At 39.5% G+C, this 27510-nt stretch overlaps 1 protein-coding gene across 5 annotated transcripts in view; it reads right to left on the minus strand.

Moving 5' to 3' along the window:
* col27a1b (collagen, type XXVII, alpha 1b) overlaps positions 1–27510 on the minus strand; it is a 474822-nt gene that overhangs the window by 404645 nt on the left and 42667 nt on the right. For 4 of the 5 annotated variants that reach the window (XM_069885118.1, XM_069885099.1, XM_069885131.1 and 1 more), the window contains exon 3: positions 6740–8172. In XM_069885118.1, coding sequence (XP_069741219.1) covers positions 6740–8172 — 1433 coding nt within the window. Of the gene's footprint in view, positions 1–6739; positions 8173–22225; positions 22422–27510 lie in introns of those variants that run through there. The other variant, XM_069885108.1, reaches the window with a different exon arrangement.

Consider the following 27510-nt stretch of genomic DNA (forward strand, 5'->3'; position numbering starts at 1 on the left):
TTCAGTGAGAGTGCAAAAGCCAATAAAAATGAAGGCATAGCCATAGCCACAGCGTGTGTCTGCACACATAAACACAAAAAAAAAATTGAGATATAGGAAACAACAAAAAGACAGAGAGACATTCAAGTGCAAACAATGTGGTACTCAACATGCACCAAAACAATGCCCTGCCTGTGGAAAAGTCTGTAATAAGTGGAAAAGGCAGACTCACCATGCAAAGCAATGTTTTTCCCAAAGGAAAACAAAACAGAAGAGAAACTGTACGCACAATAGAAGAAACAGCTCTCAGTGAGACACTTTTTGAGAGCATGGTAATGCAAGAAGATATAAACCAATAGACAATGAACAGCCAAGCATGAACAGAATCAAACCAGGATGAATACTGTGTCATTACATACAAATGGAACAAATAATCATTTCAAGCTGGACACAGGTGCAAGGGTCAATTTGATCTGTGAGCATGACATTAGGACAATGAAGATAAAGCCATACATCCATGCAAATCCTGTACAGCTAAAAGCCTACAATGGACAGAGCGTCGGCATGAAAGATACATGTAAATTCAAGGTGAAATACAAGCACAGATTCACAGTAGTCCCGGATGGACATTAATCACTGCTTGGTGACAAAGCATGTGAAAACCTCAGCCAAGTGAAGAGGGTGTACCTCCATGGGACAGTGTAGAGGAAATATAAAGTTAAAGGAGAACACATAGCCTGTAGTGCATGCCCTGAGGCAGGCTCCAGCGCCACTAAAAGAAAAGTTCAAGCAGGAACTTGACCAAATGATGGTCCTAGGGATCATAAAGAAAATGGAGGAGCCCACAGAATGGATGAATTCAACGGTGTGTGTCAAAGGAAAGAACGGTGACCTAAGTATGTGGATAGACCCAAAAGACTTGAATGCCAATATAAAGAGAGAACATTATCAGATTTCAACCAGGGATGAAATTACAAGTGAAATGGAGGGTGCAAAGTTTTCCACTAATTTGGAAGCATTACAGGGCTTCTGGCAAACAAAACTGCAGGAAGATAGCACAAAATAGTGTACTTTTAATAGACCGTTTGGCCTATACTCCTGTCTGAGGATGCCTTTTGGAATTTCCTCAGCTCTGAAAGTGTTCCACAGGATAATGGAACACATCACAGAAGGCATAAATGGGGTATGTGTATGCATGGATGACATGATCCTATGGGGATCCACACAAAACCAAAACGAGAGGTTCATCAAAGTGCTACGAAGCATTCAGAAGTATGAATTAAAGTTAAACAGAGAAAAATGTCAGTTTTGTCTGGGAGATAACTGTCAGAGGCAGTTGTAGAGCCAGACAAGAGCAAGGTGAAAGCAATTTTAGAGATGTCCAAACCCAATGACAAAAAGGCATATTGAGAGTACTGGGAATGGTCAATTTTATTGCTAAATTCATACCAAACTTGTCTTCCAAAACTATGCACCAGAGGAAGTTGATATAGGACAAATGTGAATTCGTGGACAGACAACCACGAGGAAGAATGGGAGCAACTGAAGACCATTCTATCTACAAGATCAGTACGTTTAATGTTCTTTGATGCCACCAGAAGGATGAAAATATCTACGGACGCTTCAAAAAATGGAATAGGTGCCATACTACTTCAGCCTGTGCGAGAAGATTGGAGCCAGTAGCATACGCATCGAGGATGATGATAACATCTGAATGTCGATGTGCATAGATCAAGAAAGAATGTCTAGGTCTGGTCTATTGGCTCGAGAAATTCCACAGTTATGTGTATGGTGTACCAACCTTCACGGTAGAGACAGACCACCAGCCATTAATAGCGATATTCAAGAACTATCTCAGTGAAATGCCACCAAGAATTCAAAGACTGATAATTAAACTATAACATTATGACTTTGAATTGGTGTACACACTAGGGAAATTTAGTGTGTCCGCTGATGCATTATCCAGGGCAATGACACAGAGTGAAACACACAATAAGAGTTCTAATAGAGGCAGATATGAATCTCCATGTGAATCTGATCACTGAAGCTCTTCATGTATCTGACATGAAATCCAAGTAGATCACAGCTGAAACAAATTGTTTACAGTGACAAAGGACACAGTTCTACAGAAGGTCGTGAAGAATCAGAATGAAGGATGGCCTAGAGGTGAATGTTAGCCATACTACAACATCAGAGCTGAGCTGAGTGTTGTTAATGGGCTTCTACTCAGACAGAACAGAATTATAATTCTTCAATCACTGTGACAAGTGATGCTGAAAAGGGTGCATGAGGGGCATCTTGAAATACAAGAGGAAAGACAGAATTGCTGTTTTATTGGCCAGAGGTAAATGGTGACATTGACAGGATAGTTTCCAGCAGAGCGACCTGTTTGAAACCACACAAAGCAGTCAAAGAATCCATGATCGTAACTGACTTACCAGTAGAAACATGGCATAAAGTTGGGACTGATTCATTCCACATAGATGGAAATAATTACTTGCTGGTTATTGACTATCTATCAAATTATCTATCCTGAGATTACACTGCTTCCTAATAGGTCTGCTGCTTGTGTAATAAAATATATTAAATCAATCTTTGCAAGAAATGGAATCCATCAAATTGTTTACAGTGACAATGGACCATGCTACAGCTGTAGAGTATTCCAGAATTTGGCAGGAGAGTATGATTTTTGACATGTGACTTCAAGTTCTCTGCATCCACAATCAAACAGTAAAGCAGAAAAGGGGTTCACATGGTTAAACCTCAAGAAAGCACGAGACAGTAGCTCAGATCTTTTATCTAGCTCTATTGAGTTACAGAGCTTCGTCATTTGAACCTGGCATGCTGAGCTTCTGATGGGACATAGACTATGCAAAACACTTCCCTAGTCTGCAGACCCAAACAAGAACTGAGATGTCGAACAGAAACAATAGATTCTGCAATGGAGACAAAAAGCAAACTATGACAAGTCAGCAAGAAGCTTAGGGCCACTGGCACAACATGACACAATGAGTCTTACAGATTCAAACACCTGGGACAAGAAGGCCACTGTTCTGGAGGAAGTAAATCCAAGATCTTACATGGTCAGAAAGGAGGAGGGTCAAATACTGAGAAGGAACTGAAAACACTGCGGGAACAGACAAATGCAGAAGATCCAGCCTGCACAGCAACAGAGGAAACACAACCCGTGCTAGACAGTAGTGGACTAGCACAGCCAACACAAGAACCTGTGTTAAGAAGATCCTCACATGTTATCAAACCACCTGATAGACTGAATCTCCAAAAGAAAAAGAACTTCAAAAGGTTTGTGCTGCTGATGTTGTGTTTACATTTGTGTTGAATTTAAATTGAAATGAATACTGTATTAGTTGTCATGTTGTTCGATTAAACATCTCAAGGGGATGTAGTGATAAAGTACGAATGATCCTCATGACCACAAGAGGGAGTAGAGAATAGTTTGTTGCAGCTTCGGTTGGATTCAAGTGGATGTCTCCATGTGGTCTTGAGTCTATAGCTAATAAAGAACCCAAGTTTCTTTATTACAATAAAAGGAACATTACATTGATGTTATTTGGTTACAATGCCAGGAAAGCTCCCTAAACTGATTCTTTGACCTGAAAGTTTAACTGTTTTACTTTCTGAAAAATGCTGTCTAATCTGTCGAGTATCTGCAGCATTTTCAGTTTTCAATTCAGTTTTCTAGCATCTGCCATTTTTCACTTTGATTTACTTTCCCATCCAAAGGAAAATACACCCAGCAACTCGCTGCATACTGACCTAAATTACACTTGTATATATCAATGTGAGGTTTGAAACCATGATCGTCTTCCTCAGAAGCAAAGCTGTAACTCAACCAAGCTGTTTGGAAAGTAAGTAGTTGATCCATGTCTCATGGCCATTGCATCACAATATTTAATTTGATGAGAGAACCTCTATATGAATTGAGAACTACCAAGCCAAACATTGAGAATATTATTTACAAGTATGCCATGAGGATAAAGTCTTCAAAATAATTATTGAATATTCTAGATTAATAAAATAGATAAAATTAAAAATCTAATTTAGAAAAACAAATTCACAATTTTGTTGAAAGAAGGGACAGTAAAAATTGGTCTGAATACAAGGGAGTACGGAAGTAGGTCAAAAAGAAGGATGGAATGCCAAGGAAAACTGTAAAATGATACATAAGCCAAAAGCCAAAAAATTCTTCCAATACAGTAACAGCAAACAAGTAGATGAAAATTTAAAACCCTATGTGACAAATGTAGAGCTGAACACGAGGAGGAAAAATAGTTGAGTAACTAACTAATTTTTCCATGAGCATTACTTGAAGTGTTGTAAATTCAAAGTTGGAACAGGTTCAATTCCTTGGAGAATGCAAGGGAAACTACTGCAGCTTTTCTTGAATTGGCCACATCTCCCTGCATGGAATTTTGCTTCTCAGAGGAAATTGCTTGATTAGTATGTGAGACAATGCTATATGTTGTAGACTCTGAGGTTGTTGTCTGGATGAGGCATCCATGAGTATCCCTTTTGAGCTTCCATTTTATATGGTCATGTAAAATGAACTGTTTAAAGCTACAATTTCACTTCAGTCACAATTCTATAATGTATGGCCAGTCTATTAATTATGCAATGGAATACACAGGTTCTATAATTTATGTTATGTTGGACGTAGCCAACCTTCATCTTAACTACAACCAGTAGGTAGCTATTTTGCACCTCTTCAAATGTATAGCATTAACCTTTACAAGTACTCAAGTATATATGAAGATAAAGCCTTCTACAAGCAGAGTTCTAACATCTTTGTTCTAATGATACTCAAGCATTATTCTGTTGACTGGAGGTCGCAGAGGATACCAAGTAATTTTAGACCCAATCTAGCATAAATTTGGATTTAGTTTTATCTTGCTTTTCTGTAAATAAATAATATAATTCCAACAGATGACACGATTTCCAAATGCATGACAGTGAATGTAAAAATGCTTCAATTCTGTTGTTGACAATTGGACCAAGGCTGTAATATGATATGATGGCAACTAGTTTGGCAGAACTTAAACAGAGCATCAGTTAACACTTCTTTAAGAAGCTCTTCCAAAATCTTCCAACACTGCTATTGATTATGTGTTGGTGGGGGGTAAGGGAGGGGAACATCATGCTGCGGGTCTTTTTTTTCTGACTGTACATCACCCAGATTATCACCAACAGAAATCAAATGAGCAGCAATTTACACTGGTTGGAAAAAAAGGGATCAACAAAAGATATTGAAGCATCTGGGTAAAATTCTTTAATAAAAATGGCAAAACATGTTGTGTCAGATGGTCTCAATTCTGCAGGTTCCTGGTTAAATCAGATTATGTGACAATTATTTAAAACAACTATTAATGTCCATATTTTCCCTCAGCATTTGGGGCAGAGAAGAACCAGAAATTATTATTTTATATTTTTCTTCAATCAATATTTTTGCTCACTGCAAATGTTCCTGGCCTTGATCAATGGCGCATGTTGAGGTTGTCTAAGATGGAGTACAATACTTTTGGATGATTAAGCGAAGAAGAGAGGGAGAATAAAAGATGGGGAGGAAATTGTAAGGACCCCATGAGGCAATGATAAATGGCTGGGAGAGGAGTAAAATAGTGTGTGAAGGTGACAGGGAACTACATGTTAATACATAGACTGAAAGAGAAATTATGTCCTCCAAGGAGAATTTAAGGAGTTAGGTAGAAAGTTTAAAAAAAAAACCAGGAGCTGTATGGTTGCAATTTCAGGATTACTTCCTGTGCCATGTGCTAGCAAGGCAAAAAATGGGAATATAGTAAAGTTGAATGTGTGGCTAAGAAGCCGGTGCAGAAGGGAGCTGAATAGATAGTCAGTTTTTTTCCCAACACGGAGGAAGAAAATTTAAAGGAGACTTGCAAGGCATGTTTTCTACACAAAAAATAGTAGGTGTCCAGAATGCACTGCCATTGGGGGTGGTGGGAGCAGATACAACTAGAACATTTAAGAGGCATTTAGAAAATCAGATAAGTAGGTAGGGAATGGAGAGTTATATGCCTTGCAGGAAGATGTGATTAGTTTAATTTGGCATTATTATTGCTCAGACACAATGGACCAAAGTGTCCATTTCTTGTTGTACCATCTTATGTTCTGCATTTGTAATGATGTTTAACTTGGTGGGGAGGTGAAGGCAGTGAAGAAACCATATTAGGTTACTTGAGGATGATAAGATGAACATCAAGATTGTAGGTGGGAGGTGGTCCAATAGAGGGCCCGGAATTCAGCCCAAAGGCAGTGGTTGAAATAACATGACAGGTATTTCAGTTGACTACTACACTGAGAAGATTAGATTGCCCTGAGAATGCCAATAATGGAAAATCCTTGAAAATATGTTTTAAGTTTCCTTCCAAGCTTCAAAGAGGAAAATTGTTATGCTGTGGAAATCACATCAAGAATGCAAGGGAGATTCTCATTAGGAAGTGTCTGGATGAATTTCTGGAATAACACAAGTCATTCCAGAAATGGTTCCTTTAGCATTTCACACCAAAAGACTACCAATTTTCAATTAAATCAAGGAAAATAACTTTTAGGCAAGGATTTTGAAAAAACAATTTTGAGCGTTTGGATTGCTATACTCTTTTTTCTTGTTCATCAATGGTTATTTTGATTTAATCATTGATCATGGCTACAATTTGATTCAAGAGATGATAGACAAAAATATACTGTACATTTGGTCAAAGAATATAATAGACATGAATCTTACCATTGGTCCAGGGTCCCCTTTAATGCTTATAAATTCTTGAAATAGTGGATCAATGGTAAAACTTTCCATCCCAAAGGTTTGGTATCCATCTGTGGCAGCAGGTGTTGTAGATATGACAGTGTAAGTACCTCTGGAGTCATATGGAGTTGTTAGTTTCAGGTCAGTTTTCTTTTCTGGTGACTGTTTGCTTTGCCTTTGTGGTTGGTTGTTCTGTCTTTTCAACAATTCTTCCATGAGTTCTTTTGAGGGTTTTTGGGTCTTAAATTGACTCTCAGTGGATTTGTATTTTGGTTTCTTTTTAATTGGCTTTGTTGATATTGGATTTGTTGTCACATTTACAGTTATTTTCACTTTCTTTTTCATATCTTGCTCTGTTGTGTTTCTAGAATGGCTTTGGCTAATCTGTCCTTCCTGCCTCTTTAACTTTACATTATTTTTCTCCGATGATTTGCTTTGAGCTGTATGAGATAGCATCATTGCTGGGGCCATGGTTGGAAATTTTATTCGTGGAGGGATCTGGAGAAACTCAGTGCTTGGAAGTCGTGTTGTTGTCATCTGTAGACGGGAGGAAGCAGTGCTCTGATGTTGTACTGATAACAGAGCAGGCTGGGATGTGGTCACAAAAGATGAACGTTTTTTGAGATGGATGTTGAAGTTTGGCATCGTTTGAGCCATGCCCATAAAAGCTGACCTCTCTGTACAGTTGTCATCCTTTCCAGTCCTTTTATGCAGCATTAATGGAGAAGAAGAGTTAACGGATGAATTAGGGAAGCGCGATAAGACAGGAAGCAGTGGGAGAAGGTTCGGCCGATAGATATCTGCCTGCCTACACTGTTTTTTTATATATTTGCAATAATTATGGGCTGCTTTTGCAGAAGGATAAATATCAAATTGGCAGATGGCTCCTTCAAATTGAACCGAGTTTTGGTTCATTTTTCCCAAAAGAAAGGAACCATCTGGATCTAAAGAATCTTCTCTTTTAATATGCAAATTTGCATTAGTGCGATTCTTCCCACAAGAAGTATATAGAGTAACCTTTCGGCTCCTGATGTTGATTGCCATATGGTGCCATTGGCCATCGTGAACATCATAATCAAAATATACAGACTGTTTGTGTCCTACGTACACAATGATTTTACCTGGTATAAATTGAACACCAAGTTGTAGTTTTTTCCTCTTATTTCTAACAGAAAATAAAAAAGCATTGTTGATACGATGTGAGCATAGGCTCAAAACTATGGCAAGGTTAGTGCCATATGAGGCAGGAATGAGTGCTGCAACAGGTGTTTTGATGCGTGCTCTCTGTGTGAGAATAATGCCTGATTTAAAAGGAATGACCCCCTGAGGAACAGAGTGGGACGTTACAGAAGATGGTGATGACTGCGCTTGTGTTTTTTTCCCAGTAAGGCCCAGCCTTTGGAGAATGTCCACATCTGAAAAATAAAAGGAACAATAAAAAAATTTTAATTAAGTCTGTATTGATCAGATCTTAAAGTAGCTTGGTTTACAAATGAATTTAAAGGAGAAAACAACTATTTTACCTTGTAAAAATACTTCAAATTTTTACTTCTCTATCAAACTCAAGAATTCACTATCATCATTTGATGTGTCATACATTTAAGGAATAGAAGTAGGCAATTTGGACACTCGTGCCTTGTGATAAAGGGAATACATACTAATTGGCAGCATGTGAGAAGTGACATTCACCAAGAATATTCACAAGAGACTCAGTTTTTCCATCAGAAACACTGATTTAGATAAAGAACAATTTATTTATCAAAGTTTGTAGTTGATAATAAATTGCAGAGCAACAGGAAATTATGCGACTGGGAGCAGAATGTTTCAAAGGATTAGTGGGCAAAGTCTAAAGCAGATGGAATTCAGTGGGGTGAAATGTGAGACCATACATTTTCATCCAAAGTCAATGGGAATATTTAACTCGGAACAAGGGAGGAGCACTGAGATTGGGGTTTCCAGGTAAACAAATTAACAACTAAATCACAGATGAAAAAAAAATTAAAAGAGCACAGAGAATGTTCAAAAGGATTGTAATTCAAAGAATAGGAAGTTGTGTTTCAATTTACAGAGCTTTGGTCAAACTCCATCTGGAATATGGATTCAATTCTGGCATCATACCTTGGGAAAACGTATTGGATACAGTAAAGTATTGTGACGGAATTGAGTTATTATTAATCTTTATCAATAAAACATATATTTCTTAGTAAAGGAATTGTGGGCTGGAAAGGGGCACACTTACAGTCACACACAATTACACTCAGAGATAAGCCATTTTTGGAGATGCAAAGTCTGGTAAATGGCAATAAAACCAGAAGTGATTGTTGATTGAAATATCTAGAACAATGGGGTGTGCTCAAGGAGGACATCTGGTTAAACAAGAGATTCTCTGATTGTTTACCAATGTTTTTAGAATGGAAACTCAGAAGCATCTGTTCAAACAAAGCTGGCTTTTGCTTCAATGATCTGTGTGCACAACGCCATCTGTTTGTGACTTCAGCAGGCAATTCAGAACCATATCAACTCATACTTTTGGAAGAGAAGAACTTCAAACAAAATCAGCAGTGAGGTCATGTCGTGTGATTAAAGATACTTCAAGGAGACATCTTTAATATTACACAAGTTTTCATCTGAGGTCAGAAATGCAATAAAGAAAGAACTGCTTGTGTCCTCCTTGTCAAGGGAGGAACACAGAATTTCAGTGGCTTCAGAAAAGATGGCCACTTTGCTGCTTCTCTTGGTCAAGAGAGAGAGCAGTGCTGTGGTGGGATTTTAAATAGCCACTTGTGACTGACCCAATTCTGGCTAAAATAAAGCTTGTTTCTGAATCATAACCATTGTGATGGTTACTTTGTCAGACTCAAACCTGAGTTTGTGAAATCATTGGGTGAAATATTTATTCAGGAACCACCATGCAAGAGAGATAAATCATTCATATGAAGAAACAATTCTCTGAGAACAACTCTACAAGAATTTTGTGAGTTTTGAGAAGTCTTATGCTTCACACCTACTCCATAATTACTTTTGAGCAATAATTTAAAGAATCTGAGTTTCAACATAAAACTGACAACTGTAATGGTTTTGGGACCCGCCACACATGCACATATATACATTTGGGCATAGTTGGGTTAAGTTGGAGTTAAGTTTAGAGTTAAGTAAGAAGTGTTATGTTATTAATAGTTAATAATAAAAATGATCATTTTAAAAAATACCATTGTCTGGTGAATTTCTATTGCTGCTAGCCTAACAAATTACCTCAAGGTAAAGGTTTACCTCAAGGTTTAAGGGGTTCAATTACAAGGACAATTTGACATATCCTTTTCTCTTTAGAAGACTGAGCAAAATATAAAATAATGAATCCCTTCAATCAGTTGCATCAAGAAAGTCTGTTTTCTCTGGTTAAAAAGTCCAAAGCAACATTCATAATCACTCATTAGAGATAGGCAATTCAAGAATGAAAAGAGAGTAATATTTTTCTATGAAAGGAGAAAGAAATATTGAAATTTCTTCTACATGGTTATCATATGTGTCAGAGGTCATTGACATAATATTATCAATAATATTATCAATCACATCAGATCTTATCCTTCAAAACTCTCAAGATTTTGGGATAATCTTTATTTTACGAGTCTCACTTCACTGGACAACCACTCAGTAAACCAGGAGTTAATCTAACAAATCTTTCAATGCTTAATTGTTTAAAAACAACTCTGTTTTAACATTTTTCCCCCACAAAGGCACATGCACTCACATTTTTTTCTTCATTATATTTATTTTGTCATGCCCTCATCCATTTAGTTAACCTTTATCCCCTAAAGTTACACCAAGTATCATCAGTATATTTGTTTGCATTATAGAAGTATCCCTCATCCAAATCATTGATATATTTGGCACAGTGCCAAGCTTTGTTGTCCCTGCTCGACACAGGGTTTCAACCCCAAAATGACCTCGTATTTATATTCTGTTTTCTGTCTATTAACCAAATCTCACTTCACATTGTTATTATTAACACAAATCCTACATACTCTAATATAATAAACTCTCATGAGACACTTAACCAATTCTGAAAGTCTAAATACATTACACACATTGGCTTCTCCTTATATATTCTACAAGTTAAACTATCAAAAACATCTCAAAGCAGTTTGTCAAACATAATATTCTTCTCATAAATTCATGTCAACTTTACTCCATCCTATTACTGTATTATTTCCTCAGTGTTCTGTTACCATTTCCATTCCAATAGATTTTAGCATTTTTGTTATTCCTGGTAGGGTAACTAGTTGAAAGTTTTCATCTTTTCTCTTCCCTCTTTCCTAAATTTGTGTGGTTCAATTTCAATCTGTGGGGACATATTCCAGCATAATTGGAATTTGACACCTAGTGCAACATCTCCTCCATGTCACTGATTTCAAAACTATGCAATGCAGATCAGGACCTAGAGATTTAAACCTTCAGTGCTAATAATTTCTTTCATACAATTGTTCAGCTGTTATAATTTTCTTTGCTTATTCAGTATTCAGACATTGTTTTCTCCTCTGTAATGAGATAGGTAAAATTAATGATCTGGTAGTTAGGGACCCTCTTGAAATAAAGCGATCATAGTATGAATGATTTTCTCATACAGACAGAGGGTTCAATAGATCTAAAACTAGTGTATTATGCTACAACAGGATGAGGATGGAACTGGTCAGCATGGACTGGGAGCACAGGCTAGTTGGCAGAAGAGTTGAGGAACAGTAGAAGACTTTCAAAGTGATTTTTCACAGAGCTCAACAAAAACATATTCCCGTTAAAAATAAGGGCAGTAAGAGAGGGAAGAGTCAATCTTGGTTAACTAAGGAAATAAAGGAAAATATAAAATTAAAACCTCATGTATACAAAGTAGCCAAGAGTATTTGGAAACTGAAAGACTGGGAAAACTTTAAAAGGCAACAAAGGACAAGTAAACGAGAAATAAGGAAAGAGAAGAAAGATTACGATGGTAAATTAGCACAAAATATAAAAAGAGAGCAAAAAAAATTATAAATATATAAAATGGAAGAGGGTGGCTAGAGTCAACATAGATCCTTTGGAAGATGAGGAAAGGGGATTAATATTGAGTAATGAGGAAATGGCCGAGGCGTTGAGGCATTTTGTGTCAGTCTTCACGGTGGAAGACATGTCCAGCATGCCAAAGAGTGGTGATAGGGAGTGGTGAGTGGTGATAGAGGTGAGGGCCTTGATAAAATAATTGTTACAAAAGAGATGAGCAAACTAATGAGACTGAAGGCGGACAAATCCCCTGGTCCTGATGGGATGCATCTCAGGGTACTGAAGGAAATGGCGTGAGTTATAATCGATGCATTGGTAGTCATTTATCAAAATTCTTTGATTCTGGTCAGGTCCTGGCAGAATGGAAGGCAGCAAATGTCACATCACTTTTTAAAAAGGGATGTAGGCAGAAGACAGATAACTATCAGACAGTTAGCTTAACGTCTGTAGTCGGGAAAATGCTTGAAGCTGTCATTAAGGATGAAATAGTGAGATATTTAGAACAAAGGGGTTCCATCAGGCAGACACAGCATGGATTCAGAAAGGCCAGGTCTTGTTTGACAAACTAGCTAGAGTTCTTTGAGGATATAATAGGTGCGGTTGATAGAGGGGAACAGGTGATGTTGTATATTTGGATTTTCAGAAGGCATTTGATAAGGTGCCCCACAAGAGACTTATAAGATGTAGATGAAAGGAGTCGGGGAAGTATATTGGCCTGGATTGAAGATTGGTTAACTGACAAAAGGCAGAGTGTCAAAATAAATGGGTGTTTTTCTGCTTGGCAGACAGTAGTAAATGGGGTGCTGCAGGGGTCAGTGCTGGGCCCACAGTTGTTCACCATTTACATGGATGATTTGGAAGAGGGGACAGAGTGTAGTGCAGCCAAGTTTGTGGATAATACTAAATTGAGAGGAAAAGCAAATTGTACAGAGGATGTGGAGAGGCTGCAGAAAAATATAGTTAAGTTAGTTGAGTGGGCAAAGCTCTGGCAGATGGAATACAACCTTAGTAAATGCGAGGTAATCTATTTTGGTAGGAAAATAGAAGAGCAGACTATTACTTAAATTGTGAAAAATTGCAGCTTGCTGTAGTGCAGAAGGACTTGGGAGTACTTGTGTATGAATCACAAAATGTTGGGTTGCAGGTACAACAGGTTATTAAGAAAGCAAATAGAATGTTGGCCTTCATCACTAGAGGAATTGCATTCAAGAGCAGGGAGGTCATGCTGTAACAACACAAGGTACTGGTAAGGCTGCACCTGGAGTACTGTGTGCAGTTCCGATCACCATACTTGAGGAAGGATATACTGGCCTTGGAGACAGTCCATAGGAGGTTCACCAGGTTGATCCCAGAGATGAGGGGGTTGACCTATGAGGAGAAACTAAATCATCTGGGATTATGATCATTTAAATTCAGAAGAATGAGAAGATCTTATAGAAATATATAAAATTATGAAAGGGATAGATAAGATAAAGGCAGAACTAGGGGACACAGCCTCAAGATTCAGGGGAGCAGATTTAAGATGAAGAAAAACTTTTTTCCCAGAGAGGACTGAATCTGTGGAATTCATGCCCAGGGAAGCAATTTGGCGACTTCATTAAACATATTTAAGGTTCAGTTAGATAGATTTTTACATAAAAAAGGAATTAAGGGATATCGGGAAAAGGCAGGTAGGAGGAGTTGAGTTAATGATCAGATGAGCCTTTTTCTTATTGAATGGCGGAGTTGGCTCAATCGGTCGGATGGGGGATTCCTGCTCCTATTTCTTATGTTCTTATGTTGATTCTGAACACCAGAAACCTCCAAATACCGACACTTTTTTCTGTAATGAAAACGCCTGAATATCTTGCTCCTAGCCCCCTCCCCAGTCGTAACCCTGACCCACCCCAGCCGCACGTCCGTCGTCCCTACCCCATCGGTCGTTCCCAACCCCAGCCATCCATCAGTCATGCCTGCTTCCCCCCCCCCCCCACCGGGTTTCAGCTGTGTGGGGGATGATGGGTAAGGAAGACAGCCATTGCTCCTGCATTGAGCCAGCCGCCACTGCAAGTGAACTCGAGGCTCGGGGACAAATGTCACCTTTCCACCAAAGGTGAGAGAGAGCAGGGACAGGGATGACAGGGATCTGAGCCAGTTTTATTTTGAAGTTTTACTTTAAAATTTAAAAAATATGCGAATGATATTATGGTCTTAATTTATCCAAATTAATTTAACACCTCGCACCCCTGTTTTGTGCAATTTTGAAGCATCACACTTGCTTAAAGGTACTACCATTTTAAAATAATCCCAAAATCTAGAACAACGGCAACTGGATAAAAGGTGAGGCTTCTGTATTAATTTTTGATTTTTAAAAAAAATGTCCTCTTTCTTTACTGTGTTTTAAGCTTCTTGCTGACTAACTCCATATTTTATTTTTCTTATCAATTTTTTGATTCTCTTTTGCTGCATTCTGAATTTTTCCCAGTGCTCAGTCTTAAAGTGCTTTGGGAACACATTTTAAATCTTTTTATTTGATTTGATACTACTGTATTTTTAATTTGACTTTTAAACATCAGCCGGATCACTTTTTCTGGTGGTCTCTTTTTAAAAGGATATTTATTTGCTGTATATACTATACAGGTAGTCCTCAACTTCTGACCTTCGCAAGTTATAATCACCTGCACACAAGACTGACATTTTTAAAAACAAAAATATGCTTCTGCGCATATGAAACATAGCACTATACTCTGTATGGCCACGTGCGCAATCACCATTCTGTAGGCACACTAGAAACATGGCAAGCAAGAGCAAAAACATATCCCTTGCTGCTAAGAGACCAAGGAAAACCATAACTTTGGAGGTAAAAATGAAAGCCATTAACCAACATGACCAAGGTAGAAAGGTCAATGATACTGCACGGAGTCTTCAGTTGTCGCATACCTCCACGTTAACAGTTTTATAGGATGCGGAGTGAATACGCAAGGCTGTAAGAGGCTCTGTAAGTTTGAAGAGCACAATTTTAATTAAGCAATGGTGGGGGCCCATTCATGAGATAGAGAAGTTTTTAATGGTATGGTTGGAAGACCTCTTTCAGAAATTCATGCCATTGAATTTAAGGACGATTCAGATGAAGGCTAGAAGTCTTCTCGAGGCATTGAAGGAGCAAGTGGGAGAGGAATACATTGGGAGCTCCACCGCATGTAATATTAGTAGATTTAAAAGATGGTACAGCTTGCACAACGTACGAGTCTCAGGTGAAGCAGCAAGTGCTGGTGAAGGAGCCACCAAAAAGTTCATTGACAGTCTGGGTGAGTTAATCTGTGATGGTAGTCATCAACCAGAGCACATTTTCAATGTGGACAAAATGAGACTTTTTTGGAAGAGGATGCTGGAAAGAATATACATCCTTAAAGAAGCTTGCATGATGCCAGGGTTTAAAGCATTTAAGGATCAAGTGACCTTGTTACTTGGAGGTAATGCTGCTGGTTTTAAGCCAAAGCCTTTCATGATTTACCACGGCGAGAACCCACGTGCATTCAAAAGCATTAACAAGCACGCCCTGTCTGTCCACTACAGATCCAACCCCAAAGCCTGGATGACTTGGACCTTGTTTGAAGACTAGTTTGCTAACTGTTTCGTTCCTCATGTTCGGCAATATTGTTTAGAAATATTGTTTCACTTTCAAGAGTCTATTAATCTTAGATTACACACCTAGACATCCACCTCCAATGTCGGATATTAATCCCAATGTTAACATGATATTTCTGCCACCAAACACAACTTCTATCATTCAGCCTATGGACCAAGAGACAATTGCGACTTTTAAAGCTCATTACCTTCATTCAACATTTGCGCAGGCCATAGCAGCAACCAACAATGATCAAATATCATTATGTGACTTTTGGAAAGGTTACAGCATTCTTAATTGCATCAAGAACATTGCAGCAGTAGGGGAGAAAGTGACAGGAAGAGCTATGAATGAAATTTAGAAAAAAATGTCTCAAACACAACATTCACGTTAGCTTGAATGAGAAGGATGTGCTTGACCAGATTAGAGTGAACATTGTGATGCTCGCAATGGATCTTGATTTGGTAGTCAACATTGAAGATGTGGAAGAGTTATTAGATCTTGAATCAAAAGAATTGACCAATGAGGACTTAATCGAATTAGAAGAAGAACACATTGCAGAAGAGGAAAGAGGATGAGGATGAGGAATGACGGAAGAAGTTCACTGTTAAGGGCCTGTCCAGTTCATTTTCACAAATGAATAAACCCATTGCCGAGTTTGAAAGCATGGACTAGAAGGGTGAAAGATTTCCCAAGATAGATCACCAAATTCCAGATGCTTTACGTTCTTATCATCAAATTTACAATGAAAAAAAGAAACAAATGGTACAAACAAATTTAGGCTTGTTCTTCAAATGTCCTTCATCAACTCCCCTGCCCATCAACCCATGAAGATGACGACGACTGAGGAGCTACAGCCAAGTACCAGCACAAGAGCAGTGATGGGATCAAGTTCAGATGAAGGGACTTCCGATTAAGGTTGAAATGTTGACTATCTTTATTAAAACCACTGTACAGTACAGGTACCGTACATATTTACTACGATATTAAAAGTACTGAATATACATTGAGGTTCTTTATTAGTTACATGAAGTTCGTATCTTGTTCATCTCTGTTAAAGGTTCTGAAATGTACATGTGTTGAGATTCATCATTCAAGGATCATTTGTTAAAAATGTTTTTGAAAAATTGCCTTGGGTCCTGGTTTGGACAAGCACAGTGGGGTGAACCCAACTTACAACCAATTTGAGTTACAACCGATTCTCCAGTCTCAATTATGGTCGTAAGTCGAGGACTACCTATAGTAACTATTGAATGCATATTAAGCACTAAATACAAAAAGGGTACATTCTGATACAAAATAACAGTTTTGGTCAATAGCAGTTCAGAAGAAACTGAGACATGACAAATACTCCAACTTCGATCATTTCCATTTTATGTCCAAAGTTTTGTCACAAATTTCTATACAACAAGCTTCTTTGATATGCAAGAAATTCACATTTTTCACATCAGATTACAGTCACATTTTCACCAAAGAGCAAAGTTATAATTTGGAAATGAGCTGTTCAAGCCAATCCTTAATGTCAGTATTTGCGCATGACTCACACAGACAATTCCAATCACATTTACTCAATCTGTTTTTGTATCTATTCAACTCCTTTTAATTCATGCTTATATTCTATTTAATCCTGAACACCAATACAGTTTTTACCTCAAAACTAGGCGCAGAAATGATTTCCACATTACAGCTCTGTGCATCTCCTGCCCTATTGTTTACAAAATTGCATAATTCTGGTGCTTGCAATTTTTACATAAATTAAATACCTGATCCAACTAGACTGAGAATGTATTACATGAAGAATTGTTTTAAGGAGGGACAGAGGAGATTGCAGGCACTGGAATCTGAATCTAAACATAATTTGTGTGCTCAAAAGTTTGAACAGCGTCAGTCATGATGATTAGGAATGTAAAGGTAATACTTTCTTTGGCTTGGCTTCACGGACGAAGATTTATGGAGGGGTAATGTCCACGTCAGCTGCAGGCTCGTTTGTGGCTGACAAGTCCGATGCGGGACAGGCAGACACGGTTGCAGCGGTTGCAAGGGATAATTGGTGGGTTGGGGTTGGGTTTTTCCTCCTTTGTCTTTTGACAGAGAAGTGGGCTCTGCGGTCTTCTTCAAAGGAGGTTGCTGCCCGCCGAACTGTGAGGCGCCAAGATGCACGGTTTGAGGCGATATCAGCCCACTGGCGATGGCCAATGTGGCAGGCACCAAGAGATTTCTTTAGGCAGTCCTTGTACATCTTCTTCGGTGCACCTCTGTCTCGGTGGCCAGTGGAGAGCTCGCCATATAACACGATCTTGGGAAGGCAATGGTCCTCCATTCTGGAGACATGACCTACCCAGCACAGTTGGATCTTCAGCAGCGTGGATTCGATGCTGTCGGCCTCTGCCATCTCGAGTACTTCGATGTTGGAGATGAAGTTGCTCCAATTAATGTTGAGGATGGAGCGGAGACAACGCTGGTGGAAGCGTTCTCGGAGTTGTAGGTGATGCCGGTAAAGGACCCATGATTCGGAGCAAACAGGAGTGTGGGTATGACAATGGCTCTGTATACGCTAATCTTTGTGAGGTTTTTCAGTTGGTTGTTTTTCCAGACTCTTTTGTGTAGTCTTCCAAAGGTGCTATTTGCCTTGGCGAATCTGTTGTCTATCTCGTTGTCGATCCTTGCATCCGATGAAATGCTGCAGCCGAGATAGGTAAACTGGTTGACCGTTTTGAGTTTTGTGTGCCCGATGGAGATGTGGGGGGGCTGGTAGTCATGGTGGGGAGCTGGCTGATGGAGGACCTCAGTTTTCTTCAGGCTGACTTCCAGGCCAAACATTTTGGCAGTTTCCGCAAAACAGGACGTCAAGCGCTGAAGAGCTGGCTCTGAATGGGCAACTAAAGCGGCATCATCTGCAAAGAGTAGTTCACGGACAAGTTGCTCTTGTATCTTGGTGTGAGCTTGCAGGTGCCTCAGATTGAAGAGACTGCCATCCGTGCAGTACCGGATGTAAACAGCGTCTTCATTGTTGAGGTCTTTCATGGCTTGTTTCAGCATCATGTTGAAGAAGATTGAAAAGAGGGTTGGTGCGAGAACACAGCCTTGCCTCACGCCATTGTTAATGGAGAAGAGTTCAGAGAGCTCATTGCTGTATCTGACCCGACCTTGTTGGTTTTTGTGCAGTTGGATAACTATGTTGAGGAACTTTGGGGGGAATCCGAGGCGCTCTAATACTTGCCAAAGCCCTTTCCTACTCACGGTGTCGAAGGCTTTGGTGAGGTCAACAAAGGTGATGTAGAGTCCTTTGTTTTACTCTCTGCACTTTTCTTGGAGCTGTCTGAGGGCAAAGACCACGTCAGTAGTTCCTCTGTTTGCGCGAAAGCCGCACTGTGATTCTGGGAGGACATTTTCGGCGACCCTAGGTATTATTCTATTTTGGAGAATCCTAGCGAAGATTTTGCTTGCAATGGAGAGCAGCGTGATTCCCCTGTAGTTTGAGCAGTCTGATTTCTCGGCTTTGTTTTTGTACAGGGTGATGATGATGGCATCACGAAGGTCCTGAGGCAGCTTTCCTTGGTCCCAGCAGAGCTTGAAAAACTCACGCAGTTTGGCATGCAGAGTTTTGCCGCCAGCCTTCCAGACCTCTGGGGGGATTCCATCCATACCTGCTGCTTTGCCACTTTTCAGTTGTTCAATTGCCTTATATGTCTCTTGCCGGGTGAGGACCTTATCCAGCTCTAGCCTTAAAGGCTGTTGAGGGAGCTGGAGCAGGGCGGATTCTTTGACTGAGCGGTTGGCACTGAAAAGAGATTGGAAGTGTTCTGACCATCGGTTGAGGATGGAGATCTTGTCGCTGAGGTGGACTTTGCCGTCTGAGGTGCGCAGCGGGCTTTGGACTTGGGGTGAGGGGCCATACACAGCCTTTAGAGCCTCGTAAAAACCCCTGAAGTCGCCAATATCCGCACTGAGCTGGGTTCATTTGGCGAGGCTAGTCCACCACTCATTTTGGATCTTCTGGAGTTTGCGCTGAAGATGGCTGCATGCGCGATGGAAGGCTCGATTCTTTTCTGGCCAGGACGGCTTTGCAAGGTGAGCCTGGTGGGCAGCTCGCTTCTTTGCCAGCAGCTCCTGGATTTCCTGGTTGTTTTCGTCGAACCAGTCCTTGTTTTTCCTGGAGGAGAAGCCCAGTACCTCTTCAGTGGATTGCAGTATGGCAGTCTTCAGCTGATCCCAGAGGGTTTCAGGGGACGAGTCCGAGAGGCAGATTGCATCCTCGAGCTTTGCTTTGAGGTTTGCCTGGAAGTTTCCTCTCACTTCGTCTGACTGCAAGTTTCCAACATTGAACTTCTTTCTGGGGGCTTTACTGTTCCTGGACTTTGGCTTGAAGTGAAGGTTCAGCTTGCAGCGAACCAGCCAGTGGTCAGTGTGGCATTCCACGTTGGGCATGACCCTGGTGTGGAGCACATCTCGTTTGTCTCTTTCTCGCACCAGGACGTAGTCCAGGAGGTGCCAGTGTTTGGATCGCGGATGCATCCAGGTAGTCTTCAGGCTGTCCCTCTGCTGAAAAAGGGTGTTTGTAATGACAAGCCGCTGTTCTGTGCAGAGCTCCAACAGGAGGTGCCCATTGTCGTTGCACTTGCTGACACCATGCTTGCCCAGGATTCCTGGCCAGGTTTCTGAGTCTTTGCCGACGCGAGCGTTGAAGTCGCCAAGGATGACAACCTTGTCGGCTGTAGGGGTGCGTTGAATGAGGTTGCGCAGATCAGTGTAGAACTTGTCCTTTTCTGCTGGTTCCGCCTGGAGGGTTGGAGCATAGACACTGATGAAGGTGATGCGACGCTTGTTTTGAAGGGGGAGTCGCATGGACATGATCTGGTCCGATTGGCCTGTCGGGAGGTTTTCGAGTAATATTACATTTAAATGTAACATACAGGAAATTATTTCACTTTGTCCACCATAAGGAAGACTGAATGTCACCATTTTGTCAAGCACCTCTCACAGAAATGAGGCCCCAGTAAGGAACGAACTCACAACCCCTGGATGAGATGAGAAGATAGTGTAAAGAGGACAGGGTGTGAAGAATAGGACATGGCTGCATGTGGGATTGGTGATCCAGGGAGAGGTGAAGCCTAATGGACAGAGGTAGTAGATTGGCAGGTACCAGATAAAGGGAGAGAACAGCAAGGAAAACAAAGGAGTTTGGTGAAGGAAGATGAGTCATACCAGGTGAAGTGGGTGAAAACAGAGGATACCGGAACTGGAATCTGATAAGATGTGATAATGGGGGTATAAAGGGAGACCAGATAGAACCAAGGATCTTTAGATATGTTCCAATCTTCAAAATGATTGTCTCAATGAAGAGGAGATAAGGCCCTTCATCTTGAATGCACAGCATCCTTAAACCGTGGAATGGAAAAAAACTAGATATATGACATAGATTGGCCACCAGTGACTGCATCAAGTTGTAGTAACCTTGCACGTTTCTGTCAGCAGTGGCTTAGAAAACCTCCACCTCTGGATACATTGCTGTTCAGAGAGCTGGAGATAGTAACACCAAAGATAGAACATAGAACTCTACAGCACTGTAAGCCCTTTGTTGCGCTGAACCATATATCCCTTCAAAAAAAAATACTAAACTCTCCATTCCTTGTAAGCCTCTATTTTTCTTCCAACCATGTGCCTGTCTAATAGTCTCTTGAATACTTCTATAATATTTCAGCCTCCACCACCATCCCTGGCAAGGCATTCCAGGCACCTGTGCTCTTACCCTTGGACATCTGTTTCCAATTTAGTCTCACTAGTTCCTGCCTCATCTCTTCTTCAATTAAATACTTTCTCATCTTGTCTGCTTTTATCCTTATCCATAGCTATGCTAAAGCTAGAGGGGTAGGGTTCCCTTCATCATGTTACCCAGGGATATCTGGCCTGCCTCCATTATCGTTCTGTAGCTCCATCTCAACCAGCATGAGTGAAGCGCTCAAGACAATGAGGCAATGTAGAGAATTAATTTAGCACTTTCTTCAAAATGCTAGTATAAACATAGCAGCTTTTAATTCCCTAGTCACTAGTACAAATATTATAAATGTCAACTGAATTCCTAGTACTCTAAATCACCTAGCTTCCCTGTTAATGGTCAATTATTTTCATAACGCAGAAAAACATGACACAACTTCACTGGCACCACTCAACACTGGCACTGAAAGATGGATTATACCATTTAGTGCATATTCTAGTTACCAAAGTTCTAACATACATGAGCAATATACAATTAAGTTTGCCAAAGATATGTTCTGCCATCTACATGATTCTCATGTAGATGGAAAGACTGTTCTTGAAATTCATTCACAAAAAAATTGAAGTTCAATTACATATTGCTTAATGCTATTGCACTAAGTCATCTGATTTCTAGGAAAACTATCTCAGTCTGGAACAGTCTGAATTTAAAAAAATCAAGTTGAAATGAGATATATTTCCTATTATTCCTTCCCATTGGAAGAAACTCTGATTCGAAATTAAGAAAAAGTGAAACTTTTGCAGTGCCACTAGTTTCAAACACGAGCAGCCGGACTATTAACACAAATGGAATATGTAGTGAAGACAAAAAAATAAGCTAGAAAAGAAAAAAAAATCTTTCATTGTACTACATATTAAAATTTAAACCGGTTCTGGTTTGGCTTTAATCCAATCTCGACTGTGAAGCGAGAATCAATAAAATCACACATTGTACCAATTCATGCGGAAGCCATAATTTATCTAGGCAAAGATCCGCACCATTTCCGTAAATTAAACTTTTTTTTTCATGAGCTGTTTACATTATAATGGGGATAAAAATATGAATGGCACAATACCTGTACTTAGACTGAATCTGTGCATTAGCATGCTATGAATCATGTATTGAAGGTCACATGAGAACATTGAACTCTGCCACTACTCCAGCACGGTCCTGTTTATGTTATTTTCAAATGTTCACAGATCTTTAATATTTTCAACTTCAAATGTTTAATTCTGTCATCTAAACTGCATATCCTTCCTTTCTTTTTCAATCTTTTTATTGGTTTCTATAACAAAAACAGTACAATAAAGAAAAGGAAATTAAACTGAAAATACAATATCACATATGTAATCAAGAAAAAACTTCAAACAGTATACACTCAGTTCCCCTATACACACAGTCACATATACCAACCTAACCTCCTCTATTAAAAAAAACTAACAAAAAACATCTGAGCAGCTTATCTTCAGGGTTACATACATTTTGTAGTTTTTGATTCATACTGTGAATCAAAAAACAAAGGTAAGACGGTATCTCATCTGGAAGAGAGAGTACATCTAATCACATTAAAAACATTTACATCAAATCAAAATAAGACATAAAAGATCGTCATGTATCTTCAAATTTCACCAATGAATCAAATACATGATAACTAATTTTAACAGGACCTAATATGAGAGAACCATTGAGGCACTGTTGGAGGTCTAGAGTCTTTCCATTTGAATAAGATGGCTCTTCTAGCCAACAATGTAGAGAAGGCCACAGCCCGTTGTACAGGTAGAGAAAAACTCCCCATGTCTGGTTCAAATTCCCCAAAAAAAGCAGTTAATAGATTAGGTCATAGCTCCACTTGAAATACAGTTGAAAAGATATTAAAAAAAAAATTCCAATAGATTTCTAAGGATGGACAAGACCAAAACATATGTCTCAATGTAGCAATATCAGATTTGCATCTGTCACAAGTAGGGTTAATATATAAGCCATCTCATCTTTGGACATGTGAATTCAATGCACCACTTTGAATTGGATTATTGAATGCCAGGCATATATTGAAGATGTATTCATCAGTTTAAGAATCTTGTCCCATTGATCCTCCGATAAGGGTTTTGCAAGTTCCAATTCCCAAGCCTTTTTAATCTTATCATGAAGTACTGGACGTAATTTCAATAATCTGTCATATATAATTCCAATTACCCCTTTTCTGAGAAGGATTCAATTAAAAAATATTATCAACTAGATCTGGTGGATATACAAATGGAAATTCCAGTAATATGGTATTTAAGAAATTTCTAATCTGTAAATATCTAAAAAATGAATATTTGGTATGTCATATTTACTTAACAGCTGTTCAAAAGACATTAAACAACCTTTCTTAAATAACTTCATATCCTAATCTTAATTTATTACCTCCTATTATTGACTAATAGAAATAATTATTCACTCAGAATCAGAATTTATTGTCATGAACAAGTCATGAAATTCGTGTTTTGCGACATCACAGTGCAAACTTTCATATAACCACCTTACAAAAATAAATAAAAACAGTGAATGAAAAATAAAAGTATGTCAGTGTCTTTGGTTCATTGATCATTCAGGTACTTGATGGCGCAGCAAGGAAGAAGCTGTCTTTGGGCTGTTGAGTGCTTGTTTTCAGGCTCCTGTGCCTTTTTCCCCTGATGGTAGCAGGGTGAAGAGGGTATGACCTGCGTGGTGGGGGTCCTTGAGGATTGAAGCTGCTTTCTTAAGACACCGCCTTTTGCAATGATCTCTTGAAGTATGGTTCCCCTGATGTCACAGGCCAAGTTAACAATCTTCTGGAGTCTTTTTCTTGTCCTTAGCATTACAGTGATGCAAACAGCCAGAATGCTCTCCATGGTACACCTGTAGAAGCTTTTGAGTCTTTGGTAACATACCAAATCTTCTCAAATACCCCACAAAATATAGCTGCTGGCGAGCCTTCTTTCTGATTGCATCAACATGGAGGCTCCAGGACAGATCTTCAGAGATGTTGACACTCAGGAATTTGAAGTCTTGACCCTCTCCACCACTGAGGCCTTGATGAGGACTGGTTCATGTTCCCCTTACTTCCTCCTGAAGTCCACCATCATCTCCTTCGTTTTGCTAACTCTCCACTACTGAGGCCTTGATGAGGACTGGTTCATGTTCCCCTTACTTCCTCCTGAAGTCCACCATCATCTCCTTCGTTTTGCTAACTTTGAGGGTAAGGCTGTTGGTGTGACACCACGCAACAAGCTGAATAATCTCACTTCCGTATGATTCCTCATTCCCATTTGTTTCTGCAATCAGGATGTCATTAACAAATTGGAATTATGCCTGGCTACACAGTCATGGGTGTATAAAGAGTAGAACAATAGACTAAGCAAGCATCCTTGAGGTGCACCTGTGTTGATAGTCAGTGAGAAGATATTGTTTCCAATATGTACTGACTGCAGTCTTCCAATGAGGAAGTCAAGGATCAAATGTATTCTGCTCTTATTGTTAGCTTCTTTCGCTTTATTTCATTTTTTTAATCCCTATATCGAGAGATTCAGATGCTCCCCCATCAACTAGAAGGACAGACAAGGTAAGGAATTAAGAGATAAGAAAAGCCTACCTGGTGACATGCTTTGAGAGGATCCTAGCTTACTGTTACTTGAGTAAATGTTGTGAGTGACCTGGAACAACAAATCTAGCTGAAGAACATTCTTCTTAGTCCTATCCTCACTCTTCTTTCCCTTAACATATATATTTCATAATATGCCCACGGTTGATTGGAAATGAATGTTTATTCAATAATATTTGTTCATAGATTGGATTTAAGACTTTAAAGGACATCAATCATTCTGGTGCCCAGGAAGAGCAGAGTGAGCTGCCTCAATGACTATCACCCAGTAGCACTAACATCTACTGTGATAATGCTTTGAGATGTTAGTCAAAACCAGAATTAACATGTACCTAATGTGACAGAATATAGATAGGTTTTTGGGAGATAAATTGGGGCAGATTTTAGTATAGGTCACATACAAACACTTTAAAACAGAGGGGTGCAGAGACCCAGTGTTTGGAGCATGTCGATCAGCAATGAGAGACATGCTTCAAACACTGGGTCTCTGCTATAGTCTATAAAGAGCAGCCCCATATAAGAGTTGTTGTTTTTGAGGTGATCCAGAGCTTGGTGGAGAGCCAGTGATATTGCATCTCCTGTGGAGCGATTGTGACAATGACCAAATTTCAGTTGGTTCAGTCATTTTGCTTAGTGTTACGAGCCCAGAGGACCCCAAAACCCAGCAGCAATAGATATACACCAAGACAAATGGTTACTTAAACAAAAGTTCCTTTTAATTATCCTTAAACATGAAAGCAGAATCACACTTCAACTTATCACCACTGACCTAACCAACCCAATTCAACCCCCTTCCAACTCCAAGCGCACGTGTATGCAATGTGTGTGTAAGTTCAGAAAAGTTCTTTGGCTCACAGTCCAATCTCATTTCTCATTCCTCCAAGTTCACTAGCTGCAGGCAATTCTTATACTGTGCACAGAATTTAACATTTATAAAGTTCACCTGGCTTTGGTGCTTGAAAGATAAATGGTTACCACTCAGGAAGGTTCTTGTGGGTTTTCAGAGAGAGATTTGTTGTTCCAGGTCACTCACAACTGATTTACTTCCATTAACCACTTCAGTGCCTTTCTAACGAATCTTGCCCCCTCAGGGTTCTCCAGATGATAACCTCTTTCTTTCAGGTCATCATAGAGTCCTTTCCTGTTTCTCTTATTCCAAGTGAAACATTAGACAGCCAGTCTTCTCTTGCATGAACCACAAGAGATTTGACTAGGCTAGACTAAAAACTCACAGCCCATCTTCCAAATAGGGTTTTCCACAAGCTTACCTGCTTGTCCTGTTCCAGTCCCAGCTGCTGTTGCTGGTTGTTACACTGTAGAAGTGATCTCTGTGTGTGCGTGTCTTTCTCTCTCTCTCTCTCTGAGAGAAAGTCTGTTTGACTCTCTCTGCTTGCAAAACCACATGACCCTCTTAGAACATCAAGTTCCCTTCCAGACAGAAGTCAACTCCAACAAGCTCTTTCATCTGTTGCCTTTATGCAAACAACAATCCATTAGTGAAGTCTCTTGGGCACTCTACAAAGCTTCTGCAAAGACTGTTGGCCCTAACATGTCTAGCATGGGGCAGAGCTCCAGTATTTTAAATAAGATCTGTTTTAAAGTGTTTGTATGTGACCTATACTAAAATCTGCCCCAATTTATCTCCCAAAAACCTATCTATATTCTGTCACATTAGATACATGTTAATTCTGGTTTTGACTAACATCTCAAAGCATTATCACAGTAGATGTTAGTGCTACTGGGTGATAGTCATTGAGGCAGCTCACTCTGCTCTTCCTGGGCACCAGAATGATTGATGTCCTTTAAAGTCTTAAATCCAATCTATGAACAAATATTATTGAATAAACATTCATTTCCAATCAACCGTGGGCATATTATGAAATATATATGTTAAGGGAAAGAAGAGTGAGGATAGGACTAAGAAGAATGTTCTTCAGCTAGCAGAGAGTTGATGGGCCAAATTACCAACTAAAACTCTGCTCATGAAATTCATTCCATTGCTATATCCATAATACTCTTGCATTGAAATAAATACACTGCAGCTCATCATCCATCATTTGAAGTGGAAATGTCTAAAATTACATTTGATGAGTACATTATTTGCTTGAAAGGTTAAACAATGTCCTTCAGTTTTTCAATGTGGCCTTACTATTTAACCCTCTCTCCCTCCCCTTTCCTTTCCCTTCCTTACACACTTCTATCTTTTATCTGGTTAGGATTCTTGACTATAAACATGTCCATTCTGTGGTGAATGCCAAGATTCTGTAGTTATTCATTTGTAGTGTTTCTTTTTAAGTTATTTCAAAATAGCATAACAAACAATCCACAAACAACCAGGATATTTACCAAATATATTCAAGCTTTTTCCCTCCTCTTCAACAGATGTTAGTGACTCATTTTGCCATGTGGTTCTTTAGATGCTTGCAACCTATATATCATTAGGCAGGACCCATTCATGTGCAATGTTATTTGTCTGGACCTCATTCTGTTTGCATGTGAAATCACTTGCCATTCAGAAGTGTGAGCTCTGACAGATCAGTCTTAATTCAAGCCTAATGCACAAAAGCCAAATGTATCATCCTTCCCAGCCTTGGCTGATAAGATAGTTGAGGGAGGTACTTGAGAAAGAAACACAAAGTAGCTTGGGTGTTCAGAAATGGCAGTTAATGGGACAAAAGGAAGCAGGACATGATGTTGTGGTATGGATTGACCTGAAAGAGTTGACAAGGTTATGGGCA

This window comes from Narcine bancroftii, chromosome 1 (assembly GCF_036971445.1).
Source record: "Narcine bancroftii isolate sNarBan1 chromosome 1, sNarBan1.hap1, whole genome shotgun sequence".
NCBI classification, from domain to species: Eukaryota; Metazoa; Chordata; class Chondrichthyes; order Torpediniformes; family Narcinidae; genus Narcine; species Narcine bancroftii.